General features: G+C 35.5%; 1 protein-coding gene across 1 annotated transcript in view; it reads left to right on the top strand.

Moving 5' to 3' along the window:
- LOC133332062 (uncharacterized) overlaps positions 1-11,637 on the top strand; it is a 46,413-nt gene extending 34,776 nt beyond the window's left edge. Inside the window, exons 6-8 of the mRNA XM_061540443.1 lie at positions 3,005-3,369; positions 11,162-11,550; positions 11,586-11,637. Of these exons, the coding sequence (XP_061396427.1) occupies positions 3,005-3,369; positions 11,162-11,550; positions 11,586-11,637 (806 nt within the window). The remainder of the gene's footprint in view (positions 1-3,004; positions 3,370-11,161; positions 11,551-11,585) is intronic.
- The last annotated feature ends 8,289 nt before the right edge of the window (positions 11,638-19,926 follow it).

Here is a 19,926-nt window from a genome sequence, read left to right as displayed (position 1 = left end):
AAATTTCATGCCAATCGAAGGATATATAGGGACTTGGGTGCACTATTTACCTAAAATCGGCCGAAAATATAAATGGGAGCTATATTAAAATCTGAATCGATTTTTCCGAAATTTAACACACATCTTTCTAGACTTAATTCAATACGCTGTGCCAAAGTTCGTGCAAATAAAAAGATTTCCAAGGGGCTTTAGTGGACAATTTACCTAAAATCGGACGAAGATATATATGGGAGCTATATCTAAATCTGAACCGATTTTTCCCAATTTCAATAGGGTTCGTCCTTGGGCCAATTAAGTGACCTGTGCCAAATTTCATCCAAATCGGATCATAAATGCGACCTGTACTTAGTTAACAAAAATACATGGACAGACAGACGGACGGACATGCATAAATCGACTTAGAAAGTGATTCTATGCATATTCTCAAAAGGAACCATGTGTCTATCTCATTTCCGTTTGCCTGTTACAAACATATGCACAAAGACATAATACCCTGTACCACAGTGTGGCGAAGGGTATAAAAACTGGTCATGGGTGACTGTTCTGCTTGAGTAACGTAGTAGTTTCAATTCAGATGAATATACAATTTTTTTGCCTAAAGTCTTCGGAAAAAATCGAAACCGAAACAAGTCACCATGACGACTCAAATCAGTGCCTTTTTGATAGGTCATAACGTGGTATTGATGGGTCATTTGCTGTACACTAGAGTTCCGGAATGTATTGATGGGTCGTTTGCTGTACACTCTATTCCTCAATTCAAAAGGAATGATCGGTACTAGGTCCGGTCATTTCGTTCATCTAGCCCCTTTATACCCAGTCGTTCATTTTCTCTTCGTCTAGTTGCTTTAAATACAATCGTTTGTCTAAATTTTCGATTGACTAAATTGGCTGACGTGTACCTATGATTAAACTATAAATAACAATGGAACTAAGTGAACTGCGTTATACTTTTTGCGAAAAAGATTTAACGTCTTCAGGAAATCGAATGCCCAGCTCTAATTAATTCAAAAAAAAAATCTATTCCGTTGAAGGAACAATCGGTACTTGGTCCGTATCTTTTGCTCATCTAGTTCTTTTTGTTCCAGTTGGTCATTTTTGTTCACGTCCACCTTTGCTTGCTTTGGACTAATCGTTCAACGAGATTATCCCTGTTTATTGACTAAATTAGCAGACATGTATTAATAAACGTTTGAACTAAAAAAGCTGTGGACTTCATGATGTATGATTGACCTATAAGGAACTAAATGAATTGCATGGTTATTTTTTGTGGAACGAATCGAAAACTTTTGAACGGCTTCAGGAATCAGAATGCCCAAATCTAACAAATTCAAGTAAGGATCGGTACTGGGTCCGTTTATATTGCTCATCTAGCTTTTTTTGTGTTCCAGTCTGTAATTTTTCCTCTCGTTCACCTATATTCAATAGTTCATCCAGATCTCCCCGTTCATTGACTAAATTAGCAAACATGTACTAATAAATAATTGAACTAAAATGAGCTGTGGTACTAAATGAATGACCTAGTTCCAATTACGATGAACCTAAAATGATCATGGACGATAAAGCCCAACTCCACCGTACAGCCCCGACTTTGTTCAATGAAATTATTCCGCAAAAGCAATTGTCGGTACTAGGTCTGGTTTCTTGGTTCATCTAGTTACTTTTGCTTCAGTCGTTCATTTTTCATCCAATCGTACGTCCAGGTCTCTCCGTCATTGGCCGAATTAGCTGACATATAACAATGAACGGTTGAACTAAAAATAGACCGAAGACCGAAAAGATTCAGGAACGATAATGCCCTATTCTAGCATACAGCCCCGAATTGTCCTGGTTACTGCAATAATTGATAAACAATTAACATTTCATACTCTTCATAATGAGGCGGATATGTAAAATACCATAAAATCGATCGGGACTTTTATATAGGGAATATATATTTTTAAATTTATCGTAAAAAGATTTAACAAATCTGATAGTTTTTTTGTAGCTAAATAGTGTACCACATGAGAATCGTAAAACACAGCCAATTTTGCTGAGAAACGTGCCTAATATTGGAGGTACAGTTATATATGGGCTACCCTAAAAAGTGAACCAATATAGATAATTTTTGGCAAATCCTCCTATTTGAAAACCCAAATACTCCATGTATTTGGGATAAAACGACATATGTGGTATTGTATCGAATCCTGGATACATAAGAACCCAAAACTAAACAGCAATCTATCCAGAAATTGATCGTGGAAGAAGCCCTTCAAAAGAAATAATAGCATTTTTGTTCGAAAAAACAGGTCATGTTAGGAATCAGAAGGGGTGAACTAATCGTCAACATATTCCAACTTGATCTAGGGCTGGTAAAAATTTTACTATGTGAAATTGGTCGTTCCGTTTACGTTCGGGAGGTTCTCCTTGAAGTGAGCCGATAAGTGATATCTTCCTTAATTATACAATCATAGTGAAAATATAAGGTTGCCCAAAGTTCGTTTTAATATCCGGGGATGTAGAAGAAGGAGTGGAGCGATATTCCCCATCTTCTTATTAGAATTAAGTTTGGAAGACATATTACCATGCGTGAAATTTTAATGAAATTGGTTACTATCTTTAAGAACTATTGTGCGCACCCGACCGACAAACAGACGGACGGACATTTGTAAACCGAATTCAAATTGTCTGAAACTATTTTGGTCTACAGTATCGATACTTCGATTGAACATTACTGTAGTAGGAAAGTGTGATTACCCTGAGGGCATATATGAACTAAATTTTCCGCCCTTAACTTTTTGGCTTATGATTTCAAAATTTTATTTACTAATAAAAAATTAAAAAAAAAAAATAATAAACACACAAAAAAGTCTAACCTTTTTTAATTTTTAGTTTTATGCGGTCTCTTTCTCTGAGTAACCTCCCATTTCGATTTAATAACCTCTTTCATTTTCAAACCTTTTATTAAATTTCAAAATGTCTCTATTTATTTTTGTTTGGTTTTTGTATTCTTTCGTTTTTTTTGTAGCTGCCATTGAACGTGAATTGATCAAGGATGGCGAAAAGCTCAGCGATATGCTCTCGATGCCGGTTAAAGATGCTCTTGGCCGTGACCTACACATCGACTACAGCGATGACATTTACAATATTCGTGAAATTTTGGACACCACCCTGGCGAGACGTAAAATATTCAGTGATAGTGTGGAGTTGCAAAAACTCACCTTGGAACAGCTGACACACATTTTCACATACGAACAGGATGCCCGAATGGCCATAAAATGGTTGGACGATTTGTACAATGTCATGATCAAGTGCCATTCGCATGTTGGCTGTAATATCCATGAGATACAGGTGCAAAAGGATGAATTGCAAACATTTCAGGAAACTGGAAAGGTGAGTGAAGTGAGATAGAGGTTTTTTGTTGGTTTTTCAATTGCAGTGGATCGGGCGGGGTATATGGAGTACAATGAACGAGAAATAAATGTGTGTGTGTGTGAGTGTTTGTTTGGCAAAACAATGCAGTTATTCTGGTTACACCTGAACGGTCTGATGACGGTCATTTGTAGTCAATAGGATTGGCGGATAGCCATAATTGTTGGTCATGTGTATGGTTAGGGTAATGTTAAAAAAGTGGCAACGGAGATATTGATCCAGTTTCATGTTATTGGTGTGTTCAGTTCATTTATTTACATTTATGGGAGTGTTGGTTTGTCGGTAAGGTTGCAATATAACAGTTGGGATGTACACTACATATACAGTTGAAATCATTTATAACGACGATCAAGGGACAGAGGTAATTGGTCGCTATAAGCGAAATAGAGGACAGAGCTTTTTCTGGACTTTTTAATACCATCGTTTTGACCGATACGTCTTAAAAACGGTGTCGTTGTAAAAGATTACGACGGCAATAAAAAATTACAAATTTGTTATTACAAATGGAAAGACCATCTAAATATATACCTTCCCAATTCGTAGTGTAGTGCAAATTTTACGTTTCTTTTGTTTTTTGTTCTGCATTCTATTCCTGTTGTACCGTTGACGTATTTTACGTGTCGTTCGATATGGTTGCACTTGTTGCACATTTTTTTTTTGTTTGTGGCCAACACCAACCACACCACAACACATTGTTCAAGGTAATTGTTGCTTTATAAGAATATCTTCGTTTTTTCAGTTTTTCGATAATAATTGCATTGTTTATGCTAGGCTGCAAATTATTTTCAGTTAGTTGGATGACTAGTTGGTGTTGCAACGGTTCAGTAACTGTTCCATAGAAATTACAGATATTAGGTGATATAATTTTCTACAGACAGGAAATTAGATTAGTTAGTTGGTGGTGTGGTGAAAGGAAAATATAAAAAAATAGAGATTTTATACAAATATGAATTCAAAAAAGACAAGTAACAAGTGAAACCAGTAAGGAAAGTAGTAAAGTCGGACGGGGCCGACTATATGATACCCTTCACCACTATGGGTATATTAAACAGATACTTAACAGAAATTGGATGACCTAAAAAAGTTGATATTTATCTATAATGTGAATCAACTGTAACCCATTTAAATGGAGATTTTGTGTGAAAATCTAAAACCCCCAAAACGTGGACTGATACTGATAACAAATGGTAGAGTATAAAATCATCAAATTACAATTTCGATTGCAAAGTTATATGAGGCAATTTGCCTAAACACCATTTGCATTACATAAATTAGGAATTAAATATATGTGGAATCTATATCCAAATATGATCCGATTTCAAGCCCAAAATGGCCCATATATGTCAATTATACCCAATATTTTAGTTTTGTTTTGTTTCTATCAACCATTATCATTATATGGACATTGGTGAATCTTTAACATAAAATGGATATATATATGGATATATCGCCAGGTTCGAGATTTTTATCACGATATCTTGAAGGCGGAAAGATTACCTAATGGCTAAATACGTTATAAATTTCACACTATGTAGGGTAAATACTGCACCATTTACATAATATCGACTATCCCCCATTCTATGGCAGAATACGCCTATATGGGGACTACCCCCAACACACGGAACAAATCAGCTAACTATTTTAATATAAACCAGTAAGGAAAGTAGTAAAGACGGACGGGGCCGACTATATGATACCCTTCACCACTATGGATATATTAACACTAGAACGCCAAAGGCAGTCATTTTGACCGCTTTCCAATTTCAAGTACAAAAGCAACTGTGCATTTAATGACACTTTTTTAAAATTTGGTGACTTTTTGTACCTCATGGAATTACGTTTATTATAAAAAATTCATCAAATTTAAAAAAAAGTGTCATTACGTTTATTATAAAAAATTCATCAAATTTAAAAAAAAGTGTCATTAAATGCACAGTTGCTTTTGTACTTGAAATTGGAAAGCGGTCAAAATGACTGACTTCGGCGTTCTAGTGTTAAACAGCATTATTAATATGAAATTGGATGAAATAAAATATGTGATATTTATCTAAATGTGAATCGGACTAGATCTATCCATAAATATGTCATTCGTTTGGGACAAAAGTATGAAAATCGATTTCAAACAAATATCTATAGATCATCCGTTGGGCTATGTCTGTACGTCTGGGAAACGTAACTACGTTATTCTAGGCTCAATTTTGTACGTTGTGCAAAATGTGATGTCAATCTGACAAACATGATGAGTTTGATGTATAATTTACTGTATTTATTTACCCAAATATGAAACGATTTCAACGAAACTTGTCACAGGTTAAGTTATACTAATTTCGGTACGTTTATTTCCTCAGCCATATATTGGTTTCTTGGTGCGTCAATAACTTCATATCAGTTATATCTAAATCTCAACCGATTTTTACGAAACTTGGCACACAACATTCTGGACTAAATTTAGTACTCTATGCAACATAAGAACTTTAGCACATTATTTAAATTAAATCGGACGAAAAAATATATATCTAGATCTGAACCGATTTTCACGAAACTTGGCAGACATTATTCTAGGCTCAATTCAGTACGTTATGCCAAATTTCATACAAATCGAACGATATAGAGGGACTTTGGTGCACCATTTACATGAAATCGGACGAAACTATATATGGGAGCTATATCTAAATCTGGACCGATTTTGACAAAACTTGGCAGACATCATTCTAGACTTAATTCAGTACGCTGTGCCAAATTTCATGCAAATCGAAAGATATAGAGGGACTTTGGTGCCCCATTTACCTTAAATCGGACGAAACTATATATGGGAGCTATATCTAAATCTGAACCGATTTTCTCGAAACTTTCCACACATCATTCTGGACCTAATTCAGTACTCCATGCCAAATTTCAAGCAAATCGAAAGATATAGAGGGACTTTGGTGCCCCATTTACCTTAAATCGGACGAAAATATATATGGGAGTTATATCTAAATCTGAACCGATTTTTCCCAATTTTAATGGGGTTCGTCCTTGGGCCAAATGAGTGACTTGTGCCAAATTTCATCCAAATCGGATTATAAATGCGACCTGTACTTTGTTTACAATTTAACATCTACAGACAGACGGACGGACATGCATAAATCACGACTCAGAAAGTGATTCTATGGCAAATTCTCAAAAGGAACCATGTGTCTATCTCGTTTCCTTTTGCCTGTTACAAACATATGCACAAAGACATAATACCCTGTACCACAGTGTGGTGAAGGGTATAAAAAGAGGGTTTTATGGGGACTACCCCTAAAAGGTGGCGAATATTAATAATTTTTGGTAGGTAGATTTGTTACCAAATACGACTACAAAATACCAAATTACAGTGGATTTGGTTGAAAAACGCGTTTACTAACCTAAAAATACCGAAAATTGGGGGTAACCTTATATGGGGCTACCAGAAACAATGGACATATATTTATAATTTTTAGTGGAGAGTTTTTCTTCCCAATAAAAACAGCCAATTCGGTCGAATAATGCGATCAAAACGCCAAAAATACTAAAAATTGGGGGTACCGTTATATGGGGGCTACCAGAAAAATGGACCTATATTTATACTTTTTAGTAGGGAAATTTGGTACCCAATAAGAACTCAATGTACCAAATTTCAGCCAATTTGGTTGAAAAACGCGATCAAGAACCTCAAAATACCGAAAATTGGGGGGTACCCTTATATGGGAGCTATGCCTAAACGTGGACCAATATAACCTATCGTCGATATTGGCCTGCAGACAAAAGCCGACTCTGTGCACAAATTTAGACGTTAGAGTGATTACAAAAGATGGATCGTCGTATAATTATACGCTGATCAAGAATATATATATACTTTATAGGGTCGGAAATGATTATTTCGATGAGTTACAAACGGAAAAAAAAAAATTAATGGAGGGTATATTAATATAGTATATAGGGTATATTATATGGTATTAATTAATACTATGGTGGAGGGTATAAAAACGAACTCTTTACCCATAAATCCACAATATCCGAGATCTTTTTATGATGACTATGCTTTTTGGGAAAATGAAAATCATAATAACAGACAAAATTAAGCTGAGCTTTTGTATGGGATCGATGTAAAGCCGAGAAACGGTAGATTCCTTTTTATACAGGGTTAAGTCAAAATATTAACCAATTTCGGCATATATGTTTTTAAAATTACGGCCACTTCGGTGGGAAAATATTTGTAAAATCTAAAAGTAGGCAAATGTTCTGCATAATTGTGTTTTGCCCTCCAAGAACACGGAATGCCAACTTAAAGAGAGAATTCGTTTAAAACATTCAAAATAGGGCGGTACATTTATATGGGGGCTATGCACAATCCTTGACCTAACCCACAATGCGAACTTACAGTTCCTTTAGTGAGAAAATATTGTTAAAACCCTCAAAATACCGAAAATGGTGTGGAATCGTTGAAAGGGAAGAGTTGATACGTCATGAGAACCCAAAGTATTAAATTACTGGGTTATCGCTCTATGGAGGCTACCCCGAAACATTGTTCATATCAGAATCTAATAAAGTTATTATTAAAGTATTACTAAGATCAATCAAATTATCTTATCAGATACTCCATTCGTTTGGTATTGGATTTGCAAGTGTAAACAATGTTGAGGTAACAATGGGAGGTGAACCAATGATCAATCGAATTGGACACTTCAGTCGCTTGATATTGGATTTAAAAATTTTCAAAATGTATACACTTTGATTAGAGGACTGATGGGTACCATACTCGAACCCAATCTACGTTTAATATAAACATACGATGTGCAAAATGTTTGTATCAAATCGGACACGGCATTCAATTGATATTAGATTCAAAAAAGTTTGACCCTTTGGGAGGATTTACTAGAAGTGGTGGACCGGTAAAGCTCATCTCCAAACATTGTATAGGTTTGGTAAAAATACTTGGTTCAAAGTTTGGTTCAAGTCGAATGCTCCATTCACAAGGAAAAATGTCGTCAGCCCAGCCGAACTCAGCAGCATGATTTCTACTTTCAATATACCTAAATTCGATTCGGGAATATGCCACAAAAAATTGCTGCCACGATGAAATGAAATATTGGAAAATTAAATTAACATACCGAAAATTGGGGGCGTTATATGGGGGGCAATACCAAAACATGGATAATTTTTATACTCCCAGACTTATGGCTATACACTGTAACGCGCAAAAATGTGTCTCATCGAAATATTGGCTTTAGGCCCCATGTTTCTTGGGACCAAATCCGTTTCAGACAATGTTGAGTCCATTTAGAAATGTCCGTCCGTCTGACTGGCCGGCTGGCGCACACGATAATTCTCGAAATAGGTAAACGATAGGTAAATAGGTAAAAAAAATAATTTTATAATATCAAGCGAACGGGATTTACAGGTTTTCAAATCATAGTTTACATAACATAGTATTTTTACCAAGCCTAGATAACAGCAACGTACACAGGATTTCATTTCGGGGGGGGGCCGGTAGTACAAAATGAAAAAATTCGCTGTTACAAACATAAATTTACTGTGAAAAAAATTAATTTCGAATCCGATTTGAATCAAACTTGTAGTATCTTTACCAAGCCTAGATAAAGTCCGAAGTCCATTGGTCCATTCCTTCTGCTTCCTCCCCTACAAATGGTCAAAGCTTCCAATATTTTTAAATTAAATATTTGCGATAATATAGCCCGATTTGAACCAAACTTTGTCCAACATATTTTTGTAATTCCGTAGAATGTCCGCAAACAATAGGCTGAAAGTATATATCTGTCGGCAACCCCGACTAACACATTTTTACTTGTTTGTACGCATGTTTGGCACTGACAATCCAAACCCAAAAAGTGTGTCCAAAAATAGCTTTCTAAACTTGTAAATTTAATTTGAATCGAATTGAATAACCGATTTGATTAATCGATCGATTTCATATACCATATATAAAGCAAATAATAAAACCAGATGTCAACTATTGTGCTCTACTGGCAGGCGAATCGATTTCAAATTGTCTAATACCGACTAACACTTTTTTACTTGTTTGTACGCATGTTTGGCACTGAGAACCCAAACCCAAAAAGTGTGTTCAAAATCTTAAAAATATCAAATTCTAGGGGTCTCCGGTGAATATCTCTATGTTCTGCAATCAGAATGACATACTTTTGCGGGGGAGTGGACCGATATTCCCAATTTTCGAATTAGATTTTATTTCATTTTTAGCAAAGTTTGGATGAAAATGGTTACTCCCTATGTCAGCTATTGTGCTCCACTGGCAGGCGAATCGATTTCAAATGAAATAGCTAAACGATTAATATTTGAAATTATAGACACTCTGATAAGTCCGACTCGGCGGAACTGTTGGAGGGAACGATGGAGGGTATCATCGTATATTGGGGTTATTTATCCTCTGAAACAAGAAAATTCCAAATTACAGACACTTAGGTTGGAAAAACGAATACGACCTTCACCATACCGAAAATGAGCCGTTACCTTTACTAGTGGAATATATACAAAATATTGGCATATATTGAATATATTCCGCCATGAGGTACATTAACTTCTAAAAACACAAAATGATCACTTATATATCATAGTTTGGAAAATATATCTATTACCATCAAAATATGGTACTTGGGCAAAAAATTCCAAATTATTGCTACATGGATTGGAAAATTTGCATAAAGTGGTATACACACTATCACTTTTGAATGACACTTTGGCCCAAATTTCGCTTGTTCTGTAGTGTGGCCTGTCATGTTTGTCATTTATCAGTGACCCAAAAAAAAAATGCATCGTTTTTGAACAGTCAGTAATCGATAAAAAAAAGTGAAAGTATAAACTCGCCTTAAGTCCTAAAACTTCTTGTCATAGCATGTACCTATATTGCAAAATATTCTGCAAAAATCCTCATTATCCACGTATTTATACAATTTTATGGAAGGGACTAGAAGAATAAAAATAACCAAGTAACGGCAGGACTTTAAAATTTTAAATATGGATTAAAATGTTTTTTTCAAAGACATTTTGTATCCACCAAATTCCGGAATACTTAATTAAAAGTGGTAAGGGACCATAATACGGAGCTTGCTCCAAAACATGGCTATTATTTAACATATTCGGTAAATATGTTTTTCACCCTCCAAGAATTGAGAATCCCAAAGTACAGCCACTTCGTTTAGAATATGCGGCTAAAGCCATTAAATTTAATGTCAAAGGGGTAGTATCGTTATTAATTCGGCAAAACAGGAATTTAAAAATAAATACATACAATTTTTAATACGAAAAATTTTGATGTGTTGCAAACCGAATGACAACTTATTTTTAGAGTACAACAATCTCAATTATTAAGATTGCTCAAGATCAACGTGTTTTGTTGCAAAATAAAAACAATTTTTTGCACAACTTGATATGTAATTGCTAAATACATTTCAAATCCCCTTCTCTTCTTCAGTCTTGGCTAACAAAAAAGGTCATTAGAATTCTTAAATTTCAAAATGGAAATCTGAAGACAATTTGCAGCAAGTGAAAGGTACAATTCAACACAAGAAGATCTCATGTAATACAACCTCACAACATTTGATATTCAACAAATGAATAACATTTGTATAAACCAAAAAAACATGAGATGAACATTGAAGCACGTGCTCTCAACTGTAAAACCCTTCTTGGAAAAGCCCAAGACTTAAACGCTACACCAAAAAAATATATAAAAATAACAACAACTCTTCTTCATTTCTTCTTTTTGCAGAGTATCTTCCAGTACGGCTGTCAATTGCTGGAGGCATCACAGACGTTGCGCACCACCTGCAAGCTGGAAATCAACGAAGCATTACAAATGCAACAGCAATTAGAGAAAACGTGGCACAGTCTGCAGGCTATAAGTCAGGAGCACATGACACGACTTCGCGTTTCCGCTGTCTTTCATCGCAGTGTCGAAGATTATTGTCAGCAGCTGATCGATTTGCGTCGTACCCTACGCACCATGTTGCAGGAGCAACAATTGCAGTTGCGTCAACAACAACGTAGCAGTAGCAGCGGCGTTAGCAGTGAATCTGCCTCGCCTCAACCATCCTCCACAACGTCGACAATGACACGCAATATGACAATATCATCGGCAACATCATCACCCTGTATGATGTTGCTGCATTCACGACAATTATCCCGTAAGGCAGGCATGGCTACAAACCAACGAAAACCAAGCAACGAACGAACAACGACAACTAACACAACGGCGGCAACAGCAACAACAACATCATTGCTGAAAGATTGCGGTGCAGCACTGGCTGAGAAATCTTTCAACGAACAGAGTGAATTGTTGCGCAAGTATTTGGTGGAACGTGAAAAACTTCTGGTGGAAGTAGGTCGCATGGTGCGATTGGGAAGGTTATTGAAAACTCGTTTGAAAGAACCTTTCGTCTTGGATGCGGCCACAGGCAAAAGGTAGGTAGCTCTGCTGTTAATATTTTCCCCAAGAGATTTCTCTTTTCTATTTGGGTTTTATTTTTTGGAAAGGTGTTGGTTACCACTGAAATGGCATAGAGTTTTCCTATTGTCTTTTTGTTATTTCCAAGGAATCTTTAAATTTCGTATGAAGGAAAGAGAAGTATTGTAAAAAAGCGAAATTGCTGTTGTATAAAAAATAACAAATGTTTTGTTTAATGGAAAGTAAACAATTTTTTCTCGTCTCGATCTAAATGATGAAATATCAGGTCACTGAACTATAAAAGAATTTATGTCATTCTAACATCGAATTGCACAGTGGTTAAATGGCATAAATAAAATTAAATATTATGAAAACAGTATAAATTGTTTATAAAATCATTTTTAATCTTCATATCGGTTATAAGTATCCGTTTAATCGATCGTCGTTATAAGCGGCTTCGAATGTTGGTATTTTTCCATAAAATGACTATAATTATACCCTACATAACTATGTTGTCAGGGTATTATAGCCCCAAGAGTTTGTAACGCCGCGAAATATTAGTCAAAACCTTCAAAAGATACTGTGTTAAATCTCGAAAAGCTAGTAGACGTCTGTCCATTTTAATTTGTAAGCACGAAAATGAAATTGGCCACAAAAATTATGGCCAATCTTCACGAAATTTTGCAAGTAGGATGGGTTCTGGCTGTTGTTTCTGGTAAAGATCGGTTAATATTTAGGGAATGAAATGGACCAAATACGAAATTTTTGTCGGTTTTTCTGGTCGCTCCAGAGGCCGCAATTATGGCCCGAACATCGTACTTGGAGAAGGGGATCGGACCAAAGAATAAGCACGCCTGTTTTGATAAAGATCGGGTCAAAGCGGGTCAAATGGAACCTGACTTTCGAGTGAAAAATGACGAAATTTGGATTCTATGGCGTATATATTTACTCCTAAAGTGCATAGATCCGAGAAGTTGATAATATATCCAATTATATATATATATATATATTTAAAGGCGCTTACGTTATCATATATTATTTAGTAACCCTTTACCACACTAGAGGGCGGATATATAACGCTGATCGATTTGAATTTTTCCATGGGGTTCTAGTTATGGTCAAGGACAGCGCTTATAATTTTCGGTGATGACCAGACAATAATTTTGGGATGAAGTGGACTGAAAACTTAATTTTTACAATTTTTCGAATATATATATATAGGCCACAGTTATAAGGCGATGATCACCATACAACCAACGCTGTAGTCAATTTGAACAAGTAATAAGAAGGGCTGTACTGAATATTAGTAATATTTGGAAAATATGTCAGTGTATTGAAGATGTGCTGTTGACCTTTAATTTCAAGAGGATTCGTCCTTGTTACCAAATATTGACCAGGCCAAATTTCATCCAAATCGGATTATAAATGCGGCCTGTAGTTGTGTAGGGTAATACATGGACGGACCGACTATACTGCTTCACTCACTGGTTTCGGTTAAAGAAAGGATTTAAAATTTTATGAAAATTTTAATGAGTTACCAACATTATGTACATTTGGGAAAATTCTTGGAATGCCCAATTAAAGTGGCCTGGGCGAAAAACCCCGAAAATTTAAAAGAACTGTTTTAAAAAATGGATATATATAAAATACCAAAAATGAGGCGAGATCGTTTGGAGACTATGTCGAAAGATGGACTAATACCTTCTTTCCACACATGTTTTCATTCTTCAGTAAACTGAAATGTTGAATTAAAGCCACTTCGGTCTGAAAAGTGGCTAAAATCTTCAAAATTTCGAAAATGAGTTGGTCATTTATATTGGGACTATGTCACAACATGGAAATATGTCGAAAACATTCTAGAAATTTATTTTCCATCCTCCAAATATCCAGAATGTCAAATTGCAGCCAATTATGTTTAAACAAATTACGCAAGTAAGGAGATAGCTTTATGTCGAAACATGGACCAATATCTTATTTGCAATAACAAACATCCTAAATCAAAATTTCAAAATCTTTGGTCACAACTAAATCTATAGACTTTTATTCTGAAGGGATCTCTAACAAATATTTCGAGGTGTTGCAAATTTAATTGCAATCCCCTAAAGACCAATGCGGTCAATTTCCGAAGCTATATTATCCATTTTCAGATTTTAATTTAGTCTTCTTTCGAAGTTCGTAACTCACTTTGTTTCACTTTCTTTAACCACAGTGCCACATTTGCTGCTGTCATTGTATTTGCGAAAAATCATTTACATTTTCAGAAAATTGAAAATCTAAATGCATTTCTGTTGTTGTTATTGTTTACTTTTGTGTGTGTATGTATGTCTACATACTAAATGTATGATAATTATAAACATATTTATATATAATTAACACCAAATGCACATATCTCGAAGATAAACGTCGAAAAGCCAGACAGACAAATAAATAAAACAAACGTAGAGATGTTTGAAAATCAGGATTGTCCAATCTTGAATGCAGAAATTTTGGGAATATATGTTCCGACACAAATCATAAAATATATTTTGTTTTTGCAAAATAGTCAGGCTTAATCCCAGTTTGTTGTTTTTATAAAAAACAACTATTTATTAGTGGGGAATGTATGGCATTGTCCGCCGAGGGGTAAGGCAGGGAAGACTATAGTTTCGGATCTCGCCACTGATCCTCATCAGTTCCCTTAGTTTTTTGTTGGGATATTCTCCCCAGAAGCTATTAATAGCTTCTTTACAAAAAACCTTTCAAACCCAAATGTCTCTTGTGACAATTCGAAGTTGTTACGTTACCAGCGATACGACCCCAATGAGAAGTTCGTTTCGTTGGCGCCTGACTTCGTGGTCAACAAGGCATTTACAGACAACTACAATACATTTCCCACTGCTATGTGTCGTCACTTTGTGACGAATGCACATAACGAATGACGAATGAAATTTTGATACAAAGCGGATTTAAGTATAAAATGAAATGGTATAATTTGGTTCTCATACATAATTTGGTCCTATATATAATTTCTACAGATTCGATGTAAATTAAGCAGTAGAGACAGTAGTTATGTACTTCTAGAATGTATGGTTTGCAATAAATGGTATAGAGTCTCATATAGTTGATATTGCACGAATTTAGTTCTTTACGGTTTTCAATATAGATCCATGTTTCGGCTTAAATGTTATTTTAAAAAAATCCATGATTAGGGCGATCCCATAAAAATATGTTTGAAAAAATCCACACTTTGGATAACACCATAAAAATATTTAAAAAAAAAATATTTTGAAAAATTTCACCCTTAGCACAACCACATAAAAAATATTAACGATTGAGACAACCGAAAAAAATCTACGTTTGGGACGAACCCATAAAAATATTGAAAAAATCTAGGTTTTGGACAACTATTAGAACAAACCCACAAAAATAGATTTTAAAAATCTGCGCTTAAAGCGACAACATAAAAAATATTGTTTTTACTTAGGTGTTGCCGACATATATATACCCTAGCCAATGGTTTTCAGAGGACTTCAAAGCTACACACAGGTTTTCTTATTCGTATTATAAAAGTACATGTTTTTATCAAAGCAGTTTCGGATTTAATGTAGATCAAATTGGTTATTCAATTCGCTTCAAATAAAATTTACAAATTTATATAACATTGACCATTTTCGCACATTCCTTTCGTCGGTTATTTGATTTATAAATATTGCAAATTTTTACCCTTTGTAGGGGAGGTACCAGATGGAGTAAACCAATGGGGTTCATAAATTTAGGCTTCATAAAGAGTTTGGTTCAAAGCGAATAATCCATTCAAATGATATTTATATCCTTCACCACACTGTTGTACATGGTATTATGTCTTTGTGCATATGTTTGTAACAGGCAAAAGGAAACGAGATAGACCCATAGTTCCTTTTGAGAATATGTCCGTCTGTCCGTCTGTTGGTGTTAAATTGTAAACAAAGTACAGGTCGCATTTATAATCCGAATTGGATGAAATTTGGCACAGCTCATTTATATGGCCCAAGGAAATTGAGAAAAATCGGTTCAGATTTAGATATAGCTCCCATTTTTATACCCTACACAACTATGTTGTCAGGGTATTATAGCTTTGTGCAGCCCCAAATGTTTGTAACGCCGCGAAATATTGGTAAGACCCACCTTTAAGTATACCGATCGTCATATCTCGACTAGCTGAGTCGATCTAGACATGTGTGTCCGTCCGTCCGTCTGTCCATTATAATTTGTAAACACGATACAGGCCACAGTTATGGACCAATCTTCACGAAATTTTGCATGTAGGATGGGTTCTGGCCCTATTGTTTTTGGACAAGATCGATTAATATTAAGGGGATGAAATGGACCAAAAACATTATTTTTGTCGGTTTTTCTGATTGCTCCAGAGGCCGCAATTATGGCCCAAACACCGCGAATTTTTGCATGGAGAAGGGGATCGGACCATAGAATAAGCATGCATGTTTTGATAAATATCGGTCAATATTTAGCGGGTCAAATGGACCCTTACTTTTGTGTGAAAAATGACAAAATTTGTATTCTATAGCGTATACATTTATTTACCCCTGAAGGATGTAGAATCCAAGAATTTGAAAATATATCCAAGAGGAGTGGTTGACCTTCAAATTGATACCAATTACGTTGTCGTATGTACTCGGATGTGGGAGTTACACTTAAATATTCACAGGTGCTTACGTATTCAAATATTATTTAGTAATCCATTACCTCCCTAGAAAGCGAAGATATAGCGCTGATCGCTTTGAAATTTTCCATGAGGATCCAGCTATGGTCAAGGACAACGCCTGTAATTTTCGGTGGTGATCAGATAATAATATTGGTATAAAGTGGACCGAAATCTTATTTTTTGGGTTTTTTGAGTCGATCTATAGGCCACAATTGAAATCCGAACATAACGACACTACCCACAGTGAAGGTCAAGAAAGTGCAAATATTGCCCAAGATCAGAATATAGAACCACACAAAGTTAGACTTTCGTGGAAGTGGTGTAGGGTATCATATGGTCGGCCCCGTCCGACTGTACTGCTCCGCTCACTGGTTTTAAATTGGTTCACATTTTGGTATAATTCCAAACCATAATTTTAAAGTTTCTGACCTACAATTTTAAATGATAAAGTATCTTGTATTACCCACCTCTGCTTAGCTAAATAATGAAGCTATGAAACCACCCATGGTCGTCTCTTCATTCTGTGTGTTTGCCGCCTAAAACAACAACAACTGCCACATGAATGATGTTGCACTTTGTATAATCTTTGCATTTAGTTTGTTCTTACCTTTGCTTTTAAATTTTCATAGATTTTTCCTATTTGCAATTTAAACAAAAGGAGTATTAATTTGTCTGCCTATGAACATAGACGACAGCCAGTCTGACTGTGGGTCGCGTGTTTTTTTTCTTGTTGTTGTTATGAACGATGATTTTACGTGTGATCTTTTGTATCGTTTCTACTTATTCGCATTCACATTAGACGCCGTTTTTTATTCTTGTTGTTGATCTAATGCCGCTCTTTTATACGAGACGAGAGAAGGGGCAAGGTCTGCCATCACTAACATGGTCAGAATGTTTTATTATGCTTTTAATAAAACATTCAATGTTTGTTTGTTGCACACATCATACGTGTTGCATTTCAAATAACTTGGCTTTCTTCGTGGTTGTTACTGGGGGTTTTGTTTGACTTGTTTATGAGCTTCAATATGAAAATGGAGGGAAAATATAGTGTGAAAGGTTTAGTTGAGTGCTAGAGAAGAGGTCGGTTGTGTAGTTCAATGTTTTCATTTATTGAGTAATGAACAATTTTAAGTTTGATTTTAATGAACCATATTGATTTTATTTAAAATAAACGTTCACGATTTGGTGTATTGCATTACATTTCACTAACAAAAATGTGTAATATCATATTTGAATAAAATACAATTTCATTCACTTAACTAAATAGGTAATATATTATATTGACATCTCTTAATCGTCTAAAATGAATGCAATCAAATTTTCTCCCGAATACCACACTATTCATCCCACTTACTCAGCCTAGATAAAATTTTCTCATTTTCCAAAATAAAAATGTCCCACACAGATGTGTCGTCTTCAATTTGTTTTTTGTTTTTCTTTTTTGTTCGGAAAATAAAAATAAAATTAGATCACGTCATCACAACAAAAGATCGACATAAATCTGTCGGTCAACTTTAGGCACAGTGGAAACAATTCCGAAAAAATACATATCGACGCCACCGAACCATAGTATGCTAATTCGACTTAGCATGCTTTAAAGTTCTTTACGTTTTTAGATACTATGGTCCTTAATTTACATTCACTGAAATGTTCGTAATCATCGGCCAATCCAAACCAAAGTTATAAGCAAAAATGTACTTAGCATGACACGTACGATTAAAGAAACTTCCGTACTTTGAAAGCTTCTACTGAAAAACTCACTTTTCAGACTTAGTTCGGAGGCGTCGATATGTAGATGGTATGACACAATGTAAATATTTTATTGGACTAAAAACATTTTTAGTCGGATTTTTATTCCGAGCCTGGGCAATATTTCTTGATAGTTGCACCCTCTTTCCGGATTAGAGGTCAACATCACCTCTCCTTACACTGACATGTTTACCGAATATTACTAATATTCAGTACAGTAACAGTAACAGGCAAAAGGAAACGAGATAGACCCATAGTTCCTTTTGAGAATATGTCCGTCTGTCCGTCTGTTGGTGTTAAATTGTAAACAAAGTACAGGTCGCATTTATAATCCGAATTGGATGAAATTTGGCACAGCTCATTTATATGGCCCAAGGAAATTGAGAAAAATCGGTTCAGATTTAGATATAGCTCCCATTTTTATACCCTACACAACTATGTTGTCAGGGTATTATAGCTTTGTGCAGCCCCAAATGTTTGTAACGCCGCGAAATATTGGTCCTAGACCCACCTTTAAGTATACCGATCGTCATATCTCGACTAGCTGAGTCGATCTAGACATGTGTGTCCGTCCGTCCGTCTGTCCATTATAATTTGTAAACACGATACAGGCCACAGTTATGGACCAATCTTCACGAAATTTTGCATGTAGGATGGGTTCTGGCCCTATTGTTTTTGGACAAGATCGATTAATATTAAGGGGATGAAATGGACCAAAAACATTATTTTTGTCGGTTTTTCTGATTGCTCCAGAGGCCGCAATTATGGCCCAAACACCGCGAATTTTTGCATGGAGAAGGGGATCGGACCATAGAATAAGCATGCATGTTTTGATAAATATCGGTCAATATTTAGCGGGTCAAATGGACCCTTACTTTTGTGTGAAAAATGACAAAATTTGTATTCTATAGCGTATACATTTATTTACCCCTGAAGGATGTAGAATCCAAGAATTTGAAAATATATCCAAGAGGAGTGGTTGACCTTCAAATTGATACCAATTACGTTGTCGTATGTACTCGGATGTGGGAGTTACACTTAAATATTCACAGGTGCTTACGTATTCAAATATTATTTAGTAATCCATTACCTCCCTAGAAAGCGAAGATATAGCGCTGATCGCTTTGAAATTTTCCATGAGGATCCAGCTATGGTCAAGGACAACGCCTGTAATTTTCGGTGGTGATCAGATAATAATATTGGTATAAAGTGGACCGAAATCTTATTTTTTGGGTTTTTTGAGTCGATCTATAGGCCACAATTGAAATCCGAACATAACGACACTACCCACAGTGAAGGTCAAGAAAGTGCAAATATTGCCCAAGATCAGAATATAGAACCACACAAAGTTAGACTTTCGTGGAAGTGGTGTAGGGTATCATATGGTCGGCCCCGTCCGACTGTACTGCTCCGCTCACTGGTTTTAAATTGGTTCACATTTTGGTATAATTCCAAACCATAATTTTAAAGTTTCTGACCTACAATTTTAAATGATAAAGTATCTTGTATTACCCACCTCTGCTTAGCTAAATAATGAAGCTATGAAACCACCCATGGTCGTCTCTTCATTCTGTGTGTTTGCCGCCTAAAACAACAACAACTGCCACATGAATGATGTTGCACTTTGTATAATCTTTGCATTTAGTTTGTTCTTACCTTT

Source organism: Musca vetustissima, unplaced genomic scaffold (genome assembly GCF_032173495.1).
Source record: "Musca vetustissima isolate MV318-11 ecotype Yass unplaced genomic scaffold, APGP_CSIRO_Mvet_v1 utg1998, whole genome shotgun sequence".
Lineage (NCBI taxonomy): Eukaryota > Metazoa > Arthropoda > Insecta > Diptera > Muscidae > Musca > Musca vetustissima.
The sequence above is the reverse complement of the archived record's forward strand: the minus strand, read 5'-3'. Positions and strand labels throughout refer to the sequence as shown.